This window comes from Pseudonaja textilis, chromosome 2 (assembly GCF_049901715.1).
Source record: "Pseudonaja textilis isolate UNSWEBS1 chromosome 2, rPseTex1.2, whole genome shotgun sequence".
NCBI classification, from domain to species: domain Eukaryota; kingdom Metazoa; phylum Chordata; class Lepidosauria; order Squamata; family Elapidae; genus Pseudonaja; species Pseudonaja textilis.
This window is the reverse complement of record NC_141991.1, coordinates 111,011,896-111,034,306: the sequence shown is the minus strand read 5'-3', so window position 1 is coordinate 111,034,306 and position 22,411 is coordinate 111,011,896. Positions and strand designations below refer to the sequence as shown.

Genomic DNA, 22,411 nt, shown 5'->3' with positions numbered 1-22,411 from the left:
ATTCAGATCAGACACGGCTTCCTATAAATCTCATGGCCTAACCTGCAGCAGAGCCAAGCATGCAGCCAAAGCAAGCCACAACAAATCATTTCACCTGAGAGGTTTCTTCTGAAGCAAATAGTATTGTCAGCTCTTGCCAAAGAGGCCAAGGGACTGGAACAAAAATTGTACAACATTCTGGAAGTGCAATGACTAGGTTAACTTTCATTCCGAATGCTGCAGTGGCGCACAAAGCTCAGTGGCCCCTTTTCACCCTCAGTGCCTCAGCAGTGTAGATGCTCCGTGTCACTTAAGAGAGAAGGGGCCTGATCATTAAGCAAAACTTTGAACTCTACTGCACTCTTTACAGTATTTTCTGTAAATCCAATCTCTAAAGTGCATAAAAATTCTCTTGGTATTTTTAGATTTTGCATTTTGTATGCTTTCCTAATAATTCCAGGGAAGGAAACACAATTATTTTTCGAGTATCTATGAAAGAGGATAAATTCAAGACAGAAATTTTACTGCAACATTATTAATAGCTGCGGCAACCGCAACAAATGCCACGGAAGCACAACGCAGTTAAGAATACAAAATTGCATAAGAATTTAAAAGTTAGCAAGTTTGCTTCCGCAGCAGCAAAGTGGAAATCCAGCATTTGACCTTAATGTTCAGGGAACCATAGGAATAATCCTGTTGAAGAAATAACAGGTCTCACAATGTACTTACTTAGCCTTTACACATTTAGAACTGCATTCAGTACTGAGCTGCACATTGCCATGCGTCCCTTAGAGCAAATCCCTATTGATTGCAGTCCAGTATCGCCACAAACCAAGCAGATTCCATGGCAAAAGAATACTGCATTGTGCACCAACTGCAGAGGTCATCCCCCCACTCCCAACCTACTTCCATATGATGCCCAGGGGTGTCTCTGCCATATTCCCTTCTCATTATTTGCAGGCAACAACACTGGAGCCAGAAAGAGTTGCTGGGAAGTGGTTTCTAGGGTTTGAGAGGAAACACCACAAGTTTAAGGTTCCCTCGGTCAACTATGCAGAAATGCAGAATCCATGCTGGCTGGGGAATTCTGGAAATTGAAGTCCACCCATCTTAGTTACTGAGAATGAGCAACACTGTTCTGCAATATTAGTTATTAAAAAGGTGAATTTTTCTCACAGAAAAATTTCTGGCCTCATCCCTAGACTTCCGAAAGTTATCACCCTCCTATTTCATTTGAGAATAAATCTCCCTGTTGATGAGAGCTAATGATTTTTCCCTCTCTGTTCATTAAAGGGATCTGACTGGAAGCAGCAGACTTGACAACTGCCACCTGTTTCCATCTTAACAACACTGCTATTTGTATCAGTGCAGTGAATGGATGTTTATATTTTAAAAGCAAGGTCGGTAGCCTATGCTGTCCATTAAGAAATCTGTTTTGATCGTTTATTCCCTGCCAAGTACAGAGGAGCTGTGCACATCCAAATATCTTTGGCTTTTGAATGTCAATTCTGTGAGACAACAGGACCATGGCCTGAGCAAAGAAATAATAACTCGGATGAAAGCAACCAAGAGGCTTTATTAAAAGGATGTCCCCTTATATACCTCTTAGACCAGGGGTCCCCAAACTTGGCAACTTTAAGTCTTGTGGACTTCAACTCCCAGAATTCAGCTATGTTGGCTGGAGAATTCTGGGAGTTGAAGTTCACAAGTCTTAAAGTTGCCAAGTTTGGAGAGCTCTGTCTTAGATAGAAGCTACACCCAACAAAAACTATGTTATGATGATGGGCCTGGCTGTGGGTGTGGAGAAAGTGTGGCAGTGTCCTCTGGTAGCTTTGGGTTAGAATACACAAAGATGAGTTTTCCCCACATGGCAGGATCAATGTGGCTGCCATCATTAGGGACTGGCTCCACCAGGAACTCCAGGCGGCATGACGATAGAGTTTGCGGGTTGGGCACTGCCAGCTGAGTCACGCGGTACAAGCAGGCGTGCGCTTCCCCAAGCAGGAGAAGAGGCGGTTCAGAGTCTCTGACGCACGACCCGCTCCGGTGATGCACACGGAAGCAAGTAGCCCTGCTGGGAGGATACGTCCAGCTCAAGGTGAGACTGACCGAGAGCTGCTCAGCTGAAGGCCGGTGCCAGTGGACATGGGACGCATCCATGGGTAACATGGAACTGGTAGCATTGGGAGTGGACAGTGAGCGCAGGGAGGCAGCATCCAGCACCTATCAGGAAAAGCACAGGATAGTTATAAAAGGGAAGGAACTTGTCACCAAGCCATTGGACAGATGCACAGCAGAGGACTGGAAAGCTGGGAGGAAATGAAGGGGTAAAGAGGGGCCCTTAGATAGCCTGGATCAAGTAATCCTTGCCCTCTCAGAATAAGCGCTTGCAAGATCTGGCGTGGTTTGCACCGATTTCGGGGTGGAGAGGGTCATGAAGGGATTAAAGTCTGAAGAGCACCTGGTGGCATCGACCAGTCTCCACAAACATGAGAGAGGATAACTTTGGTACAAAACCCCAAGAAGGAAGGCGTGTACTGGACAAAGCGACTAGGATGGCAACTTTTCGGTCAAAAACCTGTGGTGGAGCAACCGCTGGTTTAGAGAACAAGGGCCAGAGGTTCATTCAGCAGGTTCTGACCAGTTCTGGAGAACCGGTAGAGGAAATTTTGAGTAGTTTGGAGAACCGGTAGTGGAAATTTTGAGTAGTTTGGAATACCACCTCTGACTGGCCCTGGCCCCATCTATTCTCTGCCTCCTGAGTCCCATCTGATCGGCTGGGCCTTCTTTTGTTGCCCTGTACAAGAGGACAGAGCTGGAAAGCAGGTTAGTGGGGTGGGGAGGGAATGGGGATGTTGCAGTAACTTTTTCCTGGAGTGGGATGGGAATGGAGATTTTACAGTATCGTTCCCCTGCCACGCCACGCCCACCAAGCCACGCCCACAGAACCGGTAGTAAAAAAAATTGAATCCCACCACTGACAAGGGCCCAGATGGTAGAGTATCTCCCCAGCCATATGGGATAACTAATGGAAAGGAGCTGACCCACCCACCCCACCTTGAAAGCTATTCGTGGCAGTTCCCCATTGCTTTCCACCATTTCCTCACCCAGATCTTGCCCAGGCGGCAAGTGAAGGGCATCTCCTCCTGTCCAGGTCGACGACGGGACACAGTGAGGGAGAGTTCATCCAGGAAGCAGTTCTGGAGCTCTAATTCATAGCATCTAGCCAGGGAGTAACGGGAAAGGTGAGGCATAGGGGCTGGCAGGCTATTACGAAGTCCATCTTGACTGTGCACAATGGTTCTGCCAGCCAGGCAGGCGCAAAGGCTAACCTCCTGACCCTTCTTTCCATCCTCCACGTGCCTGGTGCTGAATGGCTAAAGATGACAGCAGGCTCCTCTCTACAGGGGAGCATGTGATATAAGGCCACAGAACAAGGGGAGAGGAGTAACAGTAGGTAGCTGCCGCCACATACGAAACAGCTTCATTGGAGAAAATGAGCAGAGACAACCTTCTGCCATTTAGCAATCGCTCACCGGTTTTGCCAGCCATGTTCCCCACGCTGCTCGCACCCTCTGAGTAACCGGGCGAGGTCAGGAGGAGGATTGTGAAGCAAGGAGGGCCTATGTCGTGTTAGTTCTCCTGCGGAAGACACATCCAACAGAGTAGGGGAAAGAGAAATGAGCCAGCAAAACCTGAAAGTCACACCCGCTGGGCCCCTTCGAGGCATCCATGCAAGGAGTCCTCAAGGCAAAAAGCCTTACCTGATAAAGTAGAGGCTCCCCGGTCAGGGCGCGACCATGATTCTCGAGTGGTGAGCAATGGTGCCAGAGCCGTGTCATGGAAATGGGACTCGTGTTTAAAAATCAAGACCAGGAGTAACCGTGAGGGCGCTGGCATCTGGAATGAGAACAGCCTGGTAACCCCAAAGCCCCAGAGGGAGAGAGACACAGAATATACCGTCACTATCAACTCGGGGCCGTGAGGCAGCACAGCACCATCTGAAAATGAAAAGGTCTTGGAGGCCCAGCCCAACGACCTCCACCCCGCACCTGCCCCAGCCACTTTGAACAAGGGACAGGATAACAGGCTCTGATGAGCAACGAAGGGATGGGCCAAACGGTTATGCCTTCCAAGGATCTCACAGTTGACCATGTGACTTTCTGAAATTAAAAAAGGCCTCTATAACTACCAAGATAGTTCTGTAGGTAGGCCTGGCTCCATCTTCATTTTTAAATTCCCCTAAAATAGGTCCCCTCCCAATTTTTCACCGGGCAGCTGCTGTTCATACACTACCCTTCCCTTTCCCTCCCTCCCTCCCTCTCTCTCTTTCTTTCTATTTCTTTCTCTCTCGCCCCCCCCCACTCCCTCCCTCCATCAGGAATTGGGTCTATGTCCTCCCCCCACCAGATTACAGGAGTAGTACAGGCGCACAGCAATTTTTGGAAACTGCTGCTGTTGCTAAAGACCTGGAGGGAAATTGGAACTTTATTATACATGTTGATTGCAGTGAGAATCCTATATGTGCAAAAAGGGGGAAATACTTCAATTCCCACTAATTAGGTATAAATGAAAAAGTTGAGGTTGTAATTCTATTTGTACTTTACTGAGTTGGAAGTTCCTATTTTTTTTAATTTCTTTCTCCTTTACCCCTCTTTTCTTTCCCCCTTCTTGTCCCTTCCCCATTTTCCTATTACCTTTATTTCTGTTTGTATTTTATATAAGATAAAGTTAATAAAAATAAATTTAAAAAATATGGAAACTGCTGCTATGTTTTATTCCTGGCCATATCAAACACAGCCATGCCAATTTCTCCACTCCCCGTATAATCAAATCAGAGTTTACATTCATGTTTCTTATTTTTCTTGTTTTCATTATTCATGTCAGCCCCACCTGCTATGATCGAATCTGTCCTGGGATCCCCACAGAATGAGAACTAATGCAACTTTATCCTCTCTTCAGAACAAAAACAGACTCTCAGCCTAAGGCCTCCTAGACCAAAAAGCGCTTTGAGGGAGAGAGGGAATGAGACATTCTCCACACAGAGCACTCCAGATTCTCAGTTCAGCAGCCAGAAAGGAGACGCTGCACATAACACACCCTGGTCTTGTAAACCCAAGAGTCTCTTTCTCACCAGGTGGCCCAGAGGCTTGGCCAGGACCATGTACACAGCCAGTTCAAGGGATTAAGGGCAGCCCAGACAACATTGCAAAAGAATGATTCTCAACAGATTCTAAAAATGCATGAGCAAAACAATGAGAAAATCATCTCTCTCAGGGTTGGCTCCATCTGTTGTCCCTGGTGATCAAATGTGCAAGGTCAGTGAAATCTACCCAAACTTTTCCCAAACACCTGACATCCTAGGGCTTGTTTTAGCTGGGATGCACACTAGCTCAGAACCAAAATAATATCTGAGCTCCTAACAGAGACATGTTATCATTGCTGGGTAAAAGCAAGAGGGGGTGGGCATTTTGTGACTTAAGCTAGTCCTTTTGTGACTAGTGGCAAAGCACCACTAGTACATGTTTTTCCTTTGCTTGCCTTGGGACTCTTTTCATTGAGAAGGGCTGGAGAAACTTCTGCGCCAATGCTGTCTTTGTGTTTCCTCCATACTGTGATGGAGACACAGTCGATAAGGAAAATGGCTTCCTCTCCTCACTTCCAAACAACCGGTCCCATCACTCCCGCTTCCTCCTGCTCCCACCCTAGTTCTGATTACCAGGTTGCCGATGGAGAGCCAAAGCTGCAGCCTGCTGGACTTGAGGAAGTGCCACCGGTCAAAGGGACACATCCAGCAGTGAGGAATCCAGGCAAGAGGCCCCAGCGCAGCCTAGCTCTTCTAATGACTGCCCGCCTCTTCGTTAAGCCTCAGAAAGGGTAAAAAAATATATGAATCTCCACCTTTTCTAGTTGTGGGAGTACAGACAGTCCTTGACTTATCACCTTTCACTTAATGACCATCTGAAGTGACATGGCCCTGAAAAAATGACTTATGGACATTTTTCACACTTGCGAGCCCGTGGTCACCTGATCAAAATTCAGGGGCTCGGCAACTGGCATGCATTTATGGCCACTGCATGTTCTCACAGTCACGTGAGCCACCCTTTACAACCTTCCCAGCCGCCTTTCAACAAGCAAAGCCAAGGGGGAAAGGTCAGATTCGCGTTAATGACCCCATGCTTCACTTAACATCTTCAGTGATTCGCTTAACAAAAAAAAAAGGTCATAAAATGAGGCAAAACAACTCTTGTCTTAGTATAATGAAATTTTGGGGGGGCTCGGTTGTGATTTCCAGTCGAGGGTTAGGGTCGCAAGTGTGTAAAATGAGAAGCACCCTCTCCTGCCTGTGTAGGGCTCCTTTTGCTCTCAAGAAACGGTGAGGGGGATCAGCAGCTCTAAGAAAGGCAGCCCTGCCCTCGACTGCACCGGCATAGTATTTGTCTTTGAGCAGCCATCAATCATGTTTGCCACCTTAAAGCAGACTTGGCTAGATGGAAGCAAAGAGAGACGCCCGAAGACTTAAATTGGAGAGCACAACTCCCTCCTTCCGTAGTCTGAAGTAGGTGTGTGCATATAAGCAGGTGACATGAGAGAACACTGACAGGATAGTTAAACATTTTGATGACCTATGAGAGGTAATATTCTAAGGGATATACAGTACATCAAAAGCTGCTTCAGCGAGAAGTCAGAAAAAGGATGCAGGAGCCCCCCCCCGGTTATCCTCCTCGGCCTACATGGTTCATTGCATTGCTGTCCTGAAAATGCTATACTTTGGGGAAAGGACAAGGCCTCTCTGGAGGATTCTGCTTAGCTAAACATTCCTGGGGCCACCCTCTCCATCACCATCTCTAAGACTCGAAAGAAGAAGCCCAAAGTGAGGAGTCTGTTTAATGGCACAGTAGGCACACCCTGTGTTTTGCAGCCTTGCATAGTTTAGGCTTCAAATAGCACCTGGAGGAATAGTGCCTTTGAGCCCCCAGAGGAAATGACAGTAGGCTTTTGGGGTTCTGACGGAAGGAACACAGGCAACAGGTGGGCACCTGGTCTTCCTCACAGGTATTCAACACCATAAAGCCTACTGGAATCACTGGTCATAATTCCGTGCAGAAACTCTACTGGAAATGTTTCATTTTTAGAGCCCAGAGAGAGGATGGTAGGCAAGATGCTGCCCTTGAATTTCCTTCCTTCAGTAATGGCTATGCAGATGGCATCTCTTCCACAAGCCACCAGAAAATTAGTTGTTCATCCATCTTGCCCCCCCACCCCCAACGACAGAGGCCTTTGTTTTTGAGTGGACCTCCCTATGCAGATCTCGTCACTCCACACTTGTGAATTGTTGAGATGGCATGATGCTTTTGTAGAGCTGCATCCCTAAGCTAAGGGGATCCTGTAGGACAGGGGTCTGCAACCTTAAACACTCTAAGAGCCATTTGGACACGTTTCCCTCAGAAAATACCGGGACTGGGTGTGACTGGGTGGGCATGGCCAACTTGACATCATTCACTCCCACCCAGTCACCTCCTGTCCTGGAATATGGAGTGAGTCTCCATCCCCCGCCATCACCCTTACCTTCTCAGGCCGAGTGAGGAGTGACGGGGAGGGGCAGGGCTAGCCAGTGGTGGGATCAGCCGACAGGGAGCTGCAGCAAAGGGCCGAAAGAGCCGCATGTGGCTCCAGAGCTGTAGGTTGCAGCCCCCTGCTGTAGGAGGAAAGAGTGCCCAGGAAGCGAGAGAAGGGCTTTGGAGACTGATCTTGTAATTCCAAAAAGAGGTTTGAGAAAGGCATAAATGCTACCTGGGATTTTGCCCCCCATCAGCACTCACCTGGCTGCGATGTGATCAGCCTTGGGCGGGATAGCCCCCTCCAGCAGCAAGGAGCTGCCCCCACACCAGGCTTCTTGCAGGCAGCACCGGGTCCTCACCCAGCCCCTGTCAGATATTCTGTGGCTGCCATATATTGGCTGGATCTCTTGGGCACTTAAGTTGTACCACGGCTCTGTCCTTGTCTCCTGAGCAAAGAAAAGAGTCACTGCAGACTGCGTTGGGACAGCTTGACTTCCAAAGCATGTCGCCCATAGTAAGGACTGCTCTTGCACACCCGAAGGCTATTTACAATGGGAGCCCCCAAACACTTTAGTGGCCTTTGAAGATGTAACTTTCAGTACACGTGTCCTTTTTCCTTGCCCAAAAGCAGCACACCTTCAACACCAGGTACACCCTTTCACTTTCTAATAAACAAGCCTCTTCTTTCCAAAAGTAATGAAAATATAGAGAGGCTCCCTCCAGATCACCAAGCACTTTAGACACCCATCATTCTCAAAAGGGGGGAAATGGCTATTCCAAAGGCTGTCTCATTTTCTATCCGCACTTGAAATACACTGAAGTTATAAGACACAGAGGCTGAAACCTGTATGAGTCAACCAGGCGGTCATGAAAGGTTAGCTCTGGCCCTGAGAGGGTTAAGTCACAAGGAGAAGCATTGGCAGGACTACCTTCTGCCCGCTTATTCCCAGCTCCATTCCTCCTCCCCAAGGTGTCCCTTTTCCATGTGCTCCTACCTGTCCGTAACTGAAGTGTCGATTACCCACACCCAGACTGAAGCTGGTGCAAAAGGGGAGGGAGACAATGCGGTGAACAGACAGTAGCTGTGATAGGAGGGCCCAGAATCTACAAGAAGGAAAGAGAGTGTCACAAAAAACAGTCTTTGCATAAGCTCACAAGCACAGAGTCCACCACATCAAGAGCCTGAGGTGGCAAAGAGAGAGAAATGACTATATCTCCCTGGGCCTGAAAGTTTTCTCCTATTAGGCCTGCTCAGCCCACAGTCCCAAAGAGATAATCTCCTCAGGCCATCCCTAGAAGAAAGTCCTTCCGCACACAGGACTTACTTATCCTCATTGTTCAGGAAGTCTCTTGGGCCCAAGTGCTCATATACCCAGCCAGGTGCAAAGATGGCCACCGAAAGACCCTGCTCCCGAATCATCTGCAGTGACTGAAGAGGCACAAGGAATACAAGAATCACCATTTTTCCTACTGTGGGGATTTAGAGCAGGGTTTGGGGGTTCGAGGAAAACAGCTTCCTTTTCCAAGGACAAATATTTTGGCAGGCTGTCCTATCAGGGTCATTTATGCAAAACATGACAGGTTTTGGGTTGTCGGTGGGCCTCAGAGAGAACCAGAATAAACACTGCCGCGTGATCTATTGTGCCTGGCATAGCCAATGCCTGCAAGGCAGCCTCCCATTGTTTAGCGTGCCCGCCAACCTACCTTCTTGATATCAAAGCCGCTGCTCACAACATTGCCTCGTCCAAACACATCAACCCCTATATAGACATCAGCCTGCCGACTACTGGCCACCTCTCTAGTCTGCAGCAGATGTACCTCCTTCCAGTTGTAATTGGTGAAGAAGCCATCACAAGCCTCAAAATAAACTCTGCAAATGCACAAGCAAGGGAGGCGAATTAGAGCCAGCCTTGCTAACCAAGGCATAGAGCCATTTAGGGGTCTCCAGGAAAACTCCCCATGTTTCATCCTTTAATAGGCCCAGAAAGCTCCAGCTCAATTTTCTCCACCTTGAAGCCTTCCAGATTTGTCTGCAAATCTAGCTTGAATAGCTACTTTCTATGATTTCCAATCCAAGCCAATCCAGACAGCACCAGACTAGGAATATATTTTCCAGTTTCATGACTCTTTGTAGCCCAAGCCTGCTAATTTCTCTACTGAAGTAATGATGTCCAAGGCCAAAAAAGTCCCTACTGGCTAATTCCATGGTGCTTTGTTCATTCCCAAATGGATATAACTGTGCCCCCACCCCCGTCCCCCGATTTGGGAGGGCAGATCATCATGCATTAAACCCCAATGGTTAGAACAAGTCCCCTCCATGACCTTCACCAGCTTTTGTATCCTTGCTAAGCACAGGATTTAATTTAAGGCTTGCACATTTAGGGTTTGCATTGACATTCATATTTTGGGCTTCTTTCAAAAAACAAAATTAATCTCCTGCTCCGTTTTCAAAGCAACCTTTCCAACTTGTTTGGTTAGAAGATAGATATTTGCCCAAAGCAGTTTCATGTTAGCAATCCACTTACTGACTCTTATAAGTGCCACCACATTCCATGTGATGCAATTATTGACTTTATGACTATGCTACTACAATTGTGTGACTACTATTTCAAGAAGATGCTATATGAGGGTGGAAGTTCAGTAGGGTTGCAGAAAGTACTTTTAGCTTGAGTGCCCTGCTTGCCTTCCTCTTCTCGGCTTGAGAGAAAGAGAGAGATCTGAAAGGAAGTTAATGCAGGACTCACTTGTTTAGTTCATTGAGCTCATTCTGCCACTTGAGCTCCCCATTCTTCAGGATACTGTCATACCACAATACTTGTCCTCCAGGTACCAATCTGTGCACCTCGGCTGTCAGATGCTGCAAGAAATGGGGCATCTTCTGAGCTGACGAAGCCTGCCAGGAAAATTAAACACAGTCATTCTGCTTTGCAAACCATCAATCAATCACATCTTGCTGTTTTCAAACTGTGGATGGCAACAGAATGCCATACCTCTCTACATATAACTATATCCATCATCTGTAGCAGTTTTCCTTAAACTTTTAAAGTCCCTGGAATATCAAACAATCTATACAATTTTAACGAGGAACATTTATGACTGTTTCTAAAAAAAAGGAAAAGGGCATATTGAAGTAAAAAGCATGGTTTATGATCTTCCGTCCAACAATATTATTTCATCAATACATGGCAAGAGATTTATTCAAGTCTTAAAAATGACAGAACATTCTGTCTGTTTTAATATTTCTTTTTAATTACTGTGAGTGCCGAAAATCAGTTTTTACTTTACTTAAGTGACTTTTCACATATAACATCTTTGGGAGGATAAGAACTACCCTCCAAAAGTCTTCTCGTAATGAATATTCAGATTTCAGTGTGACTGAAAGATATCAGCCCCCATCTCCTCTTTATTCACAGTAGGGAAGGGATGTGGCCCTTATGTGTGTGTGAGAGAGAGAGAGACAGAGAGACAGGGGGAGGGAAAACCTTGGAATCAAGTTTTCAAGTTGCTGTTAATATCCTGCAGAAAATAGTTCAAGAAGCAGTGCTACTCAGAATACATGAATATGTAAAATGCACATTCCATTCACCATGGAGGTTGTTTTGATCCAAAACATCTCCATTAAAGGAAAAGATTTGAATGAAAAAATTCTCACAAATGAAAGTGAAAAAAATTCTGCTGGCTTGCAAAAGAAGGTGGCTGTGGTCAACAGACTTTTAAAAAAAAAGAGAATTAATGAAAATTGAATGAAATAAATGTCAACCTACGCCTAAAAAAAGACTAGTACCTGTAAAGCAAGCTGGAGAGGTGTCCTTATTACTTCATGAGTGTAAAAAAACCAAATACCTTATTTTTAAAGAAGCACCCCTAGAGATTTGATCTAAATGAGGAATGCATAGCATCTCACAATTATAACACTCAGGACTTGTTTGTTTGGAACCGCTAAAACATTTTTTAAAATTTGCCACCAAAATGTCATTTTTAATTACACAGGATGAGAACAATTTTGAATTTATGGGGAGTAAACATATTAATCAAATGTAATTATATTGACATTTAATTAAATCTCAACATAATCAAACCAAGTTTTGGACTTGGCCTCCGACCATTCCTGCTTTTGGGGAAAAGAATATCAACAGGCAAATATACTCCTTGCCCCCTTCTGAATATGGATCCTCTGATTTAAGTTCAAAAACTTCCCTTGTGATTTTATCTAAACTTTTCCTCAGCATTTGTTTTTCACTTAAGAAAATAGTGAAAAAGCATCTTGCCTCTTGATACATTATTCTCTTTCTGGGGTGTCCATGGGGAGGGGGCATCAAGAAATTCAAAATAGCGACCACACCCATGTGACTGATGTTTGCTCACTTCAATCACTTAGCCATAGCTGCCATCTTAAGTACCCTCTGTAAACAAGCCTGACTTCTTTAGTCTGACACATAGACGTCCACACAACAAACTTCATTCCACAGACACTCATATCTACCTATAAGACTTCCAATCTGGAAGAATCTAATTTCACTTCTTTACATCTTTCTTCTTGATTGTCATTTTCTTGAACCCAAGACCATCTGCCTTGCTGTCCTCAGTACTGCTCCACTTGCGAGCCTCAGCTTCGGTTTCTATTGGGATTAGGTCTTTCCTCTGGAACACCTAATCCCTTCTCCCCAAGATTCAATGACCCCAACCTTGCTAGCCTTCAATTAGGCCTCAAAGACTGGCTTATCCCCAGACACTGCACTGGGTCAAGGCACCGAGTCAAGGCAGTGGATGAGCCCATCTGAAATGGTTTTGAGCTAAATGATTGTGACCTGGACTCAACTGCATCAGGTCTTTTTGTTTTCTCTTATTTTATTTTTACAGAATGTGGTATTGGCTGTAATCCTATGCTATCCACCAGAGTTACAATTTGTGGGTTGGGCAGCCATTTAAATTGATTTAATAATAAATAAAAAGAGAGCATGCCATAGCTAGTTCTAAAACGCATAAAGAGCAAGCTATATAAACATCCTGCTTGAGCAGCTGAAAAATAGGTGCTTCACAGGAATTAGGGCAAAAAGAATCTGGAGGCGGACGTTTTCACTGGAAGTCCCAATCCTTTGCAACACACTGTCTCCTAAACTCCAGATGCCTAGCACACTTTTAGTCTTTGGAAACTCAATGTTCCTAGGAACCTTTGAGGCCTGAGGCATCAGTTCCCGGTTGGGGATGCTGATTCGTAATAAAAGTTTTATCTTTCTCTTTAACAATGGGTGCTTTTTGTTATTTCTACTTTGATGTGAGTCAGTTTCTGTAACATATATAAACATGGAAGTCCATATATAGCAGTCAAAACTGTAAAAAGCTAAAATGAAACGCCCAGCACCCTCAAACTCTTTGATTATTGTTACTTTTAGTTTTTGTACAAGCTGGAGGACAAATTGGTTGCTCCACTTTATCTCTTACAGACACCAGGATCTTTAATGCATCAAGGCTGGAACTGACAAGAGAGAATCTATCGACTCTATATAGAATGTATCTATAGTTGTTTAATATACACATTATGCCTTATAGGAATGCAGATCCTGCAAGTTTCAGGAACAGCTGTGAGGCTCCATCCTGGCTTAGGCCTAACATAGATCCAGGTGCGTAGGGAGAGAATGATCAGGAAGCATCTCTGACTTACACTCAAAGTGTTTTCAATGTTGATCAACCAGCCATCAAAATGATAAAACTCTGCAATTGCAGCCAGCTGCTTGGCCACCGCAAGATACGCTTCCTCCTCGCCTGCCAGAAATGATTCGCACGTCTTCTCCCCATCCATCCACTCTGTGATGAACGTTCCTACAAGCAAGAGAGGCAACACAGGAGAGACTGAATCAGGGATGGGATCCGACCGGTATAACTACCGATTTTGTTGCTCTGCGTCGCGCGCGTGCAATTTATGACCTGCTGAGCTACCCGGACCGCTGAGCAGCGCTGCGTGCAAGAGCGCAGTGGTTGGAAAAGCACTTTTTTCCTGCTTTTTCAACCCCAGCTGTGTCACATAAAGCAGTTGCGGTTGAAAAAGCAGGAAATAAAGGTCAGGTAAGAGCAGGGGTGGGATTCAATTTTTTTAACAACTGGTTCTGTGGGCATGGCTTAGGTGGTGGGTGTGGCTTGGTGGTCATGTGACTGGGTGGACATGGCTTGGTGGTCTTGTTCTTGGCTGGGCGTGGCCAACTCAACATCACTCACATCGAGGCACGCATCTCCTCGCCTGGCCTCTCATGACTGTGGGGATGCTGCAACAGTTGTAAGTGTGAAAAATGGTCATAAGTCACTTTTTTCAGTGCCATTGTAACTTTGAATGGTCACTCCACACAAGCAAAGTATCAGCAAAGGAGGAAAAAAAACTCCAGAGAAGTTCCAGAGACAGGAAGTCTAGTCCTGTCAAGAATGTAATAAGGGTTAACGGTTTCTGTAAGCAACACCATAATGTTTCCTTCCTGCCTTCCTTACAGGATTAGACTAGTAATTTCTTCTAACAACCGGTTCTCTGAACTGCTTAGAATGTTAACAACCAATTCTAGCGAATAGGTGTGAACCTGTAGAATCCCACTCCTGGGTAAGAGCCCGGGCGGGTGGGTGAGCCAAAACAGCAGCCTACATAGAACCGGTTCTATGTATGCTCTCTGTCTGCTGCTCTTCAGAACTACGGTTCTACAGAGGTGGATAGAACCGGTAGAATCGTATCCCTGCACTGAATCTCTTAGTTCTGTCTGCTTCAAAATTTCTCTGACCAGGCCAGTAGGAAGTCAGCACTGATCCCAAAGAAGGAATATCAACCAAGGAGAGGTTAAAGAAAAAAATAAGAGAGCCTTGCTGCATAGAAGCGACCAGATCCAGTATTTTGCTTGCTACCAGTGGCCAATTAAATCCTTCAGGAAAATCCACAGAACATAAAATTGACACCAAGCTAGATGTCAGAAAAGTCAGAAAAGCCATTAAGCAAAGCTAAAAAAGAGGGACGCTATCCGAAGCATTAAGGAGCCATACCACAATTCCTGGGTTTGCAAACTATTCCCTATGGAGAGTAATCCAGGTTGCTTTTATTATTTTTTCAATTGCATAAATAATTATAGATAAAAAATGAGAGCTTTTTCCCTGGGAGTTCAAGGCGGGTTATCTAGTTATCTCCTCTTATCTTATGCCAATAGCTCTCAGATTGGGTTGAGAGAGTAACAGGTCTTGAGACACTCAGTAACTTTCTTGGCTGAAAATGACGATCTCAGAACTACCCAGCCCTAGCCCAGAACTTTGACCAGGACCAATGACAATTCCTGTTTTGCAGGAACTCCCAGAAAGAGGAAAGAGTAATAGGAATACATCCCTCCAGAAACAGCTAACAGCAGTCAAGAACACAATTAGTGGGCAGGAGAGTGATTCCATTGCTCTCGAAATGGAGCCCTCCTTCTCAGAAGAAAGGACAAGGAAGAGTTCCAGAACACAAGCATCTCCATCTTTACTGCATGCACTAAATACGTCCCTTTCAGAGAAGGAGTCTGCTCCGGCCATTCACCATCTCCTTAAACCCACCTAGCATGAGGACGCCATTGCGGTGAGCAGCGTTGGTCCACACCACCGGGGGGATGGTGACCAAGTGATGACTGAAGTAAACAAAAATGTCAATGTAGCACCAGTGGTAAAACACGTAGGGGTCACGCACCTTTGCACCCTGGATGAACCTGCAGAGGCACCGGGGGAAGGGGGGAAAAAAGAGAGAAAAAATGAGCAAAGACCGAAAGGGGTGCAATGCTTTCAACTTTGCATCCCGTAGGCCAAAGTTACTCTGAGTACTTTATCAGTCTGTTCAGGCTACCCAAACCAGCCAAAGCTGTGTATCATTTATTTTATTCTGCCTGAAGCAAGGGGCCCCCAGCTGCCATGCTCCCTTAGGAGGTTTTACATTAACAACTGCCTTTCCCCTGATAATTGCAGAAGCCAAATTTAATTCCCTGTTCCCTTTTAGTGCAAGCATTCCAAAGCCAATTTCAAGAAGTAGAGGAAGCCAATAAAACAGGAGATTGTTTTGAATGACACATAATAGAGCTAACGAAACTGCTTGGGGACCAAATCCCTTGAGTGGATGCCAGAAAGCAAACTTAAGGGGGCATAATTCTTGGATCATTTTAGCACCTCACTGTACTTTTCACCATAAATCACTCCAGACTACAGAACCCCCACCAACCTCTCTACAAAGGTACAGCCCCGTGGAGGCGGTTTTCACATATTTTTTTAAAGTACAAAACCTACTATTTACTCCAACCATCCTCATAATTGGCTTGCAGAGGTGTGGACTTCAGCACCTGGAATTCCTAGGCCAACATAACAGTGCTGAATATTCTTGGAATTATAATCAAGGATGTGTGTAGGAAGATGTCAGATTGGGGAAGACTAACTGACATCAGCACTGATGTCACACATAGTTTGGCTTTAAAAATGTCATCTGGAAAGCTTTTTTTTTCAAACCTCTACGTGAACACTATTCCTGCACGTTCCATTTTCAATATGAAGGTAATAATAATATTCTGCTGGACCACTGCCTCAATTAAAAGACTATAATGTTATAAGATTATATGAAAAGCTATGATGAGTCTTGGTTTGAATGCTGCATCTGGCCACTCCAACTAACCAGGAATCCCTGGCAGGTGAGCATATGAAATCCTATCCAGGATAGCCAGGAGGTATGGACTGGTCCCAGCAACTTTAGCAGAGAATCAGTTACAAAGCCTGCTTCATTCTCCACCTGTCTTCAAGATAGCCTCCCTTCATGTCATGGCAGATCAGTGTGCGGGGCCGGTGGCTCTCAAGAGGGGGCTGGCGTTTAGCCAACGGTTCAGTAGACACATTGAAAGCATCATCCTTGGTGGGTTTCCAAGCAAGCAGCTCTTCCAATCCAGAGAGGTAGAAGCTGATTGGTTCAGTGGTGTGCCTGTCATATTGCCTGGCTGGAAAGAGAAGTTCAGAGGTTACGGTTTCAAGCAGAGAAGGATTCTGGTTCCCTAGGAGTGAAAATGCAAGCCACCCACAGCAAATCATACCAGGGAGTGGATCAGGAGCAAAATTGACCACTCTATGGCGAATGGAAGTTCTCTGGCTCTCCATATCTTGCTGCAAACTGAAAAAAAGAAAAGAAAAAATAATCAGAAGGATCATAGAAATATAGAAGGCGATATAACCTCAGAGGTCATCTATTCCAACTCCCTGCTTTAGACAGACACCTATCCATCCTTCTGTTTGAAGACTTCATTGAGAAGTCTAGATGTTCATTAGAACATCTTCTTCATTAGATGTTCATACCACTGGCAGCCTGTTCCATTGGCTGACACTCTTAACAACAGGAAATTCTTCTTAATGCTTAATCTGAATCTACTTCCATGAAGTTTCAACACAATGATTCCAGTCCTAACCTCTAGGCCAATAGCAACAGGCCATCTTCCTCCTTTCTATGGCAATTTTTGATTATCTGAAGACTTGTCATGATGTTCTTTGTCTTACCTTCTGTGAATTAACTTCCTTCAAACAGGCTTCGCAGGACTTTTGTTTCCAGTTTCCTCACTAATTTAGCAATCCTCCTCTAACCTTGGCCCAATTCCTCTATGCCTTTTTTGGATTGTAGTACCCAAAACTGAACACAATATTTCAAATGGATCCTGACTAAGACAGAGCAGAGATCACTTCTTGAGAATTGGATGCTTTGTTCCCATTAATACATCCCAAAAGAGCAATGTGCCTGGCTAAAAGTTCCCATCCTCACCCCACAAATATCCTTCATACTTGGGGAAGACATCTTTATTACAGAGATGGCCATATTTATTTATTTCTCTACATTCAACACATTGTATCCAGACACATTCAATAATATGTGTCTGGATACAAACAAAATTAGTACAGAATAATTAAATAGAAAAACATGCACAAAACCCCTTACTCGTTTAAAAAAAAACACTATTTCTTTCAATACAGAGATAGCCTGTATGAACAAACAAATGAATATTTGACTGTCACTGACAAGACACCAAAATAGGCAACTTTCTGGGTGGAGAATTTGATGAATGTAGTATTTCCAGTAAAATGCCATAAAAAAGACTGTCTGTCTGCCCAGTGAATGATTTATCTGAAGGATTATCTGAACAAATTTAAATTCATAGGAACACATTTTCTACAGAGGTTGCTCTAGATTTAGATTCTGAAGAGATTGCAATAGAATTTGGCCTAGAAGGGAGACCAGTTATAAACTGAGTTCAGTTCTATAGCAGTGTAATCCTGATTTTGCCAATGAACTCAGGGCCTTATCTGCACCTCCAGTCTCTAATCAGGATCATGTCCCTGCTTGCACGTAGCCCTGGCACAACCATTCTTGTGCATAGGAGTGAAGAAAAACATCACAGACCTGTCCGCATGGTCAGCAGGATTCGAGTTCAACCTGAAGAAGACTTATGCCACTTTAAAAATATCAACAAGCTGAATTGTGGACAGATTTGCAAGGCTCGTTGTATAAACTCATCAATCAAACTACAAAGTAGTATCAGCAAAAATAATTAGAATGTTTTTGCCAAGAAAACAACAAAGGTGTGGCAGCTTTGTGGTCACCATTTCAAGGTCAACTGGATGGAGACTTTATTTAGCTTTTTTGATGTAAATAACAGGTGGAAGGAAAACGTACCACTCATTAAGCACTCAATCACATGGGCACAACAGCACTTATATTGTAGCTGTGTGGTCTTTTCTGTTTTGGTGTTAGGCTGAAACAGCGTAATGGAACAGCAAAATGATGGGAAAAAGAAATTCTAAAGTAATCACTCGCACGAAATGATTCCATGGCTTATCTTGGTTCATAATTCTTCCTTACTTTATTAAACTTGTGTTATAAGTTAATTAAATAAAGAATAATATAAGTGAATATTAATACAAACATTATATATAAATATTAAATCATGTACTGATAAAGAATATTTGTAGCTCAGTATTGAAATGAGGGGTCCTTGGTGCTCTCTCACCAACGTCTGTTTTCTTGCAGACATTTCAGTGCTGATGAAGTTTCCTAGTTTGGGGTAATGAAATGTCTGTAAGAAAACAACCAAGCTCAGAGAGCACCAAGGACCCCTCATTAAATTTTATATAAAAATATAAATGAACAAAATTATAAAATAAATAAACTGACTAAACTTGTGTTATATTATTAAGAGGAGATACCCAAAGATGACAGATTCTAAGACCAGACTTCTCCCCTTTGGGCTGTGGTGCTGCCCAGGTTAAGACATCAAGGAAGGCAGGACTTTAATTGTGCAATTCTGACACAAGACTAAATTTCTTTCTTTTTTTTAACTTTTCCCTGAAGATGCCCCTGATACCATGATTGGTAGATATTTCGCTTTGCAGCTGGTAAGGCGCTAAAGAAGGAGGGCCACAGTATTAAACCAATTATTCTCTGGATGCCATGAGAGTCAGGATAAGAATCAAGAGTGGGAACAGATGATTTCAGGTCAATGTTGGTTTTGGTTGACTCAAAGTGTTTTAATTTTGTGGTAGACAAGTTCTACTTCGTCATCCCAGGTTTCTGCAATTCCACAGTTCCTGGAATGCAATTCCACCTGTTTCCAATGTTGGGAATGCTAAGATTATAATCTCTGCAAAGTTTCCTGCAAGGATGCCTTGCTGGATTTCACGTGGATCTCTCTTTCATCTGTATAAATAATCGTGATACAGGTAGTCCTTGACTTATGACCACAATTGGGTCAAGAATTTCTGTTGCTCACAACGCAGTGAGTTGTGTCTGATTTTATTATCTTTTTTGCTGTGGTGTTAAGTGAATCCCTGCAGTTCTTAAATAAATTGTGTGATTGTTAAGATTGTTAAGTTTCCTCCATTGATTTTGCTCATCAGAAGCTGGCTGGGAAAGTCATAAATAGCAATAGCAATAGCTTAGACTTATATACCGCTTCACAGTGCTTTACAGCCCTCTCTAAGCGGTTTACCGAGTCAGCATATTGCCCCCAACAATCTGGCTCCTCATTTTACCGATCTTGGAAGGATGGAAGGCTGAGTCAACCAAATGGCGATCACATGATCATGTGACTATGGAGATACTATAATGCAGGGCTGTCAAATTCATGGCCCGTGGATGCATCATGCGCTGGCCATGCCCAAGCCTGGTTTAGCAAAGGGGAAAAAGTCATGATACATCGTATGACAATGCCGTGACACAAATTTGACATCCCTGCTATAATGGTTGTTAAGTGTGAGGATTGGTCATGAGTCACTTTTCTCAGTACTTGGTGATAAGTTGAGGACTACCTGTATGAACAAATCCTGCTGATTTGAGGATATGTAGACGTACTGGTTAAGCCACCATAGATGGGTGAGGGGGGAGCTCCATTTGATCTTCCCAGCAACGAGGTAAGGCTGCCATTATTACAGCATCAAGGTGTCCCTTGCTATTGCCTCAAATTCTGAAACGGATTCTGATGAATCCCTTTGAACCAGATCAGATCTGGCTTTTATAGAAACCCCAGGATGCTAAGAGCATGGCAAGACTTTATAGGAAATCCGTGGTTCATGTGAAGCAGGTTCAGACATATTCACCATCCTCAGTCAGGCAAAGGTGCTTTCCTAGCAAGGCCTCCAGCCTAGCTGGGGGAATGAGGGGGCTCAATGCAAGACATCATGAGGTCACCAAGTGAGGGGAAGCAGAGTTATGCCAAGGGACTTGCCCATTCACAGCTCCTGTCAAAACTTACCCTGGAAATTCAGGGTTCCCAACTCTGCTTCCAGACATGGGAAATAACATAAGCCAAGAGATGCAGAGTTGAGAGACACTTCTAACCCATCGCTGAAGATTCTAGGAAGCACCAGGCTTTGCTTTCAGACTTCCGCTCTGCCTCAGAGAACCCATTTTTCCAGCCCAAATCTGGAAGGGCTAAAATAAGAGTTTCCAGTCAGCCAGTGAAGTGCACCAGGCAAGCCGCTTGCTTTGGAGGGGTAAATGCCACGAGGGGAGCGTGCCACTAAACTCCAATAAGAATCCTCCCTGTCCAAGGATCGCTTGAGCAGCACCATGTTACCATTTCCCACTACTAAGCCAAGTAGATCTTCGTGCAAGGGAGTTGTGGCAGAACCTTAAGAAGCCAATATAGCCTTTGAGCATGTGCACAAGGCGCTTCTCTCTCTCTCTTTCTCTCTGTGTCTGTCTCTCTCTCTGTCTCTCTCTCTGTCGCCTGTCTCTCTCCCTCCGAAGAGCGCAACCATCACTCAGGTGTCACGCTTTCCACCGGCACTCGCTTCCGGCCGTCCCGTTACAAGCCCCCATCGCATTCCCGCCCGGCTCCCATTCCTTCCTTACCTTAGCCCAGCCTTGAAGCGCCCCTTGGCGGAAGCCTGATCCTCTTCCAGTCCGCGCCCGCTTTCCTCCTGAGCGCGCTTGGCCCCTCTCTGCCTCCCGTCCAGCTCACGGCCCTCCATTGCTGCCTCTCTCTTATGCGCGGCTTCCCCCTCCTCCTCCTCTTCCTCCTCCCGGTCACATGGAGCCACCTCCGATCCCCAGCCAATCCGGGCAGTCCGTTTAAGCAGTGCGAGCGGGCAAGGTACACAGCCGTTGTAATTCGGAGCAAGCGCCCTTTTATAGTCCGACCCTTTTTCCTGGAAAGAGGAAGACGCCGGCCACTCTCGGAGGAACGGGAACCACGCCTTCCCATTAAAAATTAACTATGGAATTAACTATGGAATTCCTCCGGAATTAACTATGTAGATTGGGACAAAGGAGGACGCACTCTGCCTATTCTCAGAGGCTCTCCCGCTTATCGGTCTTGTGAAGTGGAACATTGAATAATAGAGTTGGAAGGGACCTACCTTGGAGGCCTTCTAGTCCCAACCCCCTGCTCGAGCAGGACAGCCGATATACCATTTCAGATAAATGGTTGGCCAGTCTCTTTTTGAAAGCCTCCAGTGATGGAGCATCCACAACTTCTGAAGGCCAGCTGTTTCAAGTAATTTCGGGGGATGAGTCTCGGCTGCTGAAAACTTGAGGGGGAATGTGTTCCATGGGTAATTCTCTTGAGCGTCAGGCTGATGTTTACTGATGTTTAAATATTTACAGACCCCTCACATCCAGGACAAACTGTTTCAACTCCTTCCCTCAAAACGACGATATAGTGCACTGCACCTAAGAACAACTAGACACAAGGACAGTTTCCCCCCTGAAAGCCATCAGTCTCCTAAACAAATAATTCCCTCAACACTGTCAAACTATTTACAAAGTCTGCACTACTATTACTATCAATCTTCTCATCACTCCTTATCACCTATCCCCTCCCACTTGTGACTGTATGACTGTAACTTTGTCACTTGTATCCTTACAATTTATAGTGACTGTTTCCTAGTATGATTTGATTGCTTATTGTACCTTATGACTATTAAGTGTTGTACTTTATGATTATTGACTCTTGATGAATGTATCTTTTATGTATACTGAGAGTATTTACACCAAGACAAATTCCTTGTGTGTCCAATCACACTTGGCCAATAAAGAATTCTATTCTATTCTACTTTATGTACTTTTCCCCTTAATTCTGCTAGAAAGATCATCCTTCCAAAGCTTTCTACAATGATGTCTGGATATTCATCTCTGGGACAAGCAGGCAGGCGAGCGTGTCACAGTATCTCCATCTGCGTGTAGTTCAAGGAGAGTAGTTGTCGTACAGCACTTAAGCTATACTGTACGTATTAGAAGCAAGCATTTAATAAAGTCCACAAATATTTTAAAAATGAACTACTGCATTGAGGTAACAAGGGCCTCTGTACTTATATATAATAGTAACTGCCTCATTTGTGTGCCTTTGCACTGTTTATTTAAT

At 44.7% G+C, this 22,411-nt stretch overlaps 1 protein-coding gene across 3 annotated transcripts; it reads right to left on the bottom strand.

Moving 5' to 3' along the window:
- Window positions 1-1,535: 1,535 nt before the first annotated feature.
- On the bottom strand, window positions 1,536-21,255 carry ENGASE (endo-beta-N-acetylglucosaminidase). 3 transcript variants are annotated; one of them, XM_087924920.1, is made up of 15 exons: window positions 20,902-21,254; window positions 20,300-20,478; window positions 16,601-16,677; window positions 16,306-16,507; window positions 15,096-15,244; window positions 13,204-13,361; window positions 10,286-10,434; window positions 9,246-9,411; window positions 8,867-8,970; window positions 8,537-8,645; window positions 7,803-7,987; window positions 3,744-3,895; window positions 3,516-3,621; window positions 3,087-3,201; window positions 1,536-2,202 (listed from the first exon to the last, which is right to left on the bottom strand). In XM_087924920.1, the coding sequence occupies exons 2-15, from the start codon at window positions 20,347-20,349 to the stop codon at window positions 1,753-1,755; spliced, it is 2,172 nt and encodes a 723-aa protein (XP_087781046.1). In that variant the 5' UTR covers window positions 20,350-20,478; window positions 20,902-21,254; the 3' UTR covers window positions 1,536-1,752. The 3 variants fall into 3 exon arrangements, with proteins under 3 accessions (XP_087781046.1, XP_087781047.1, XP_026557593.2); XM_087924921.1 differs by lacking the exon at window positions 20,300-20,478 and adding an exon at window positions 17,058-17,187 and having other exon boundaries at window positions 20,902-21,017; XM_026701808.2 differs by lacking the exon at window positions 20,300-20,478 and having other exon boundaries at window positions 20,902-21,255.
- Between the last annotated feature and the right edge of the window lie 1,156 nt (window positions 21,256-22,411).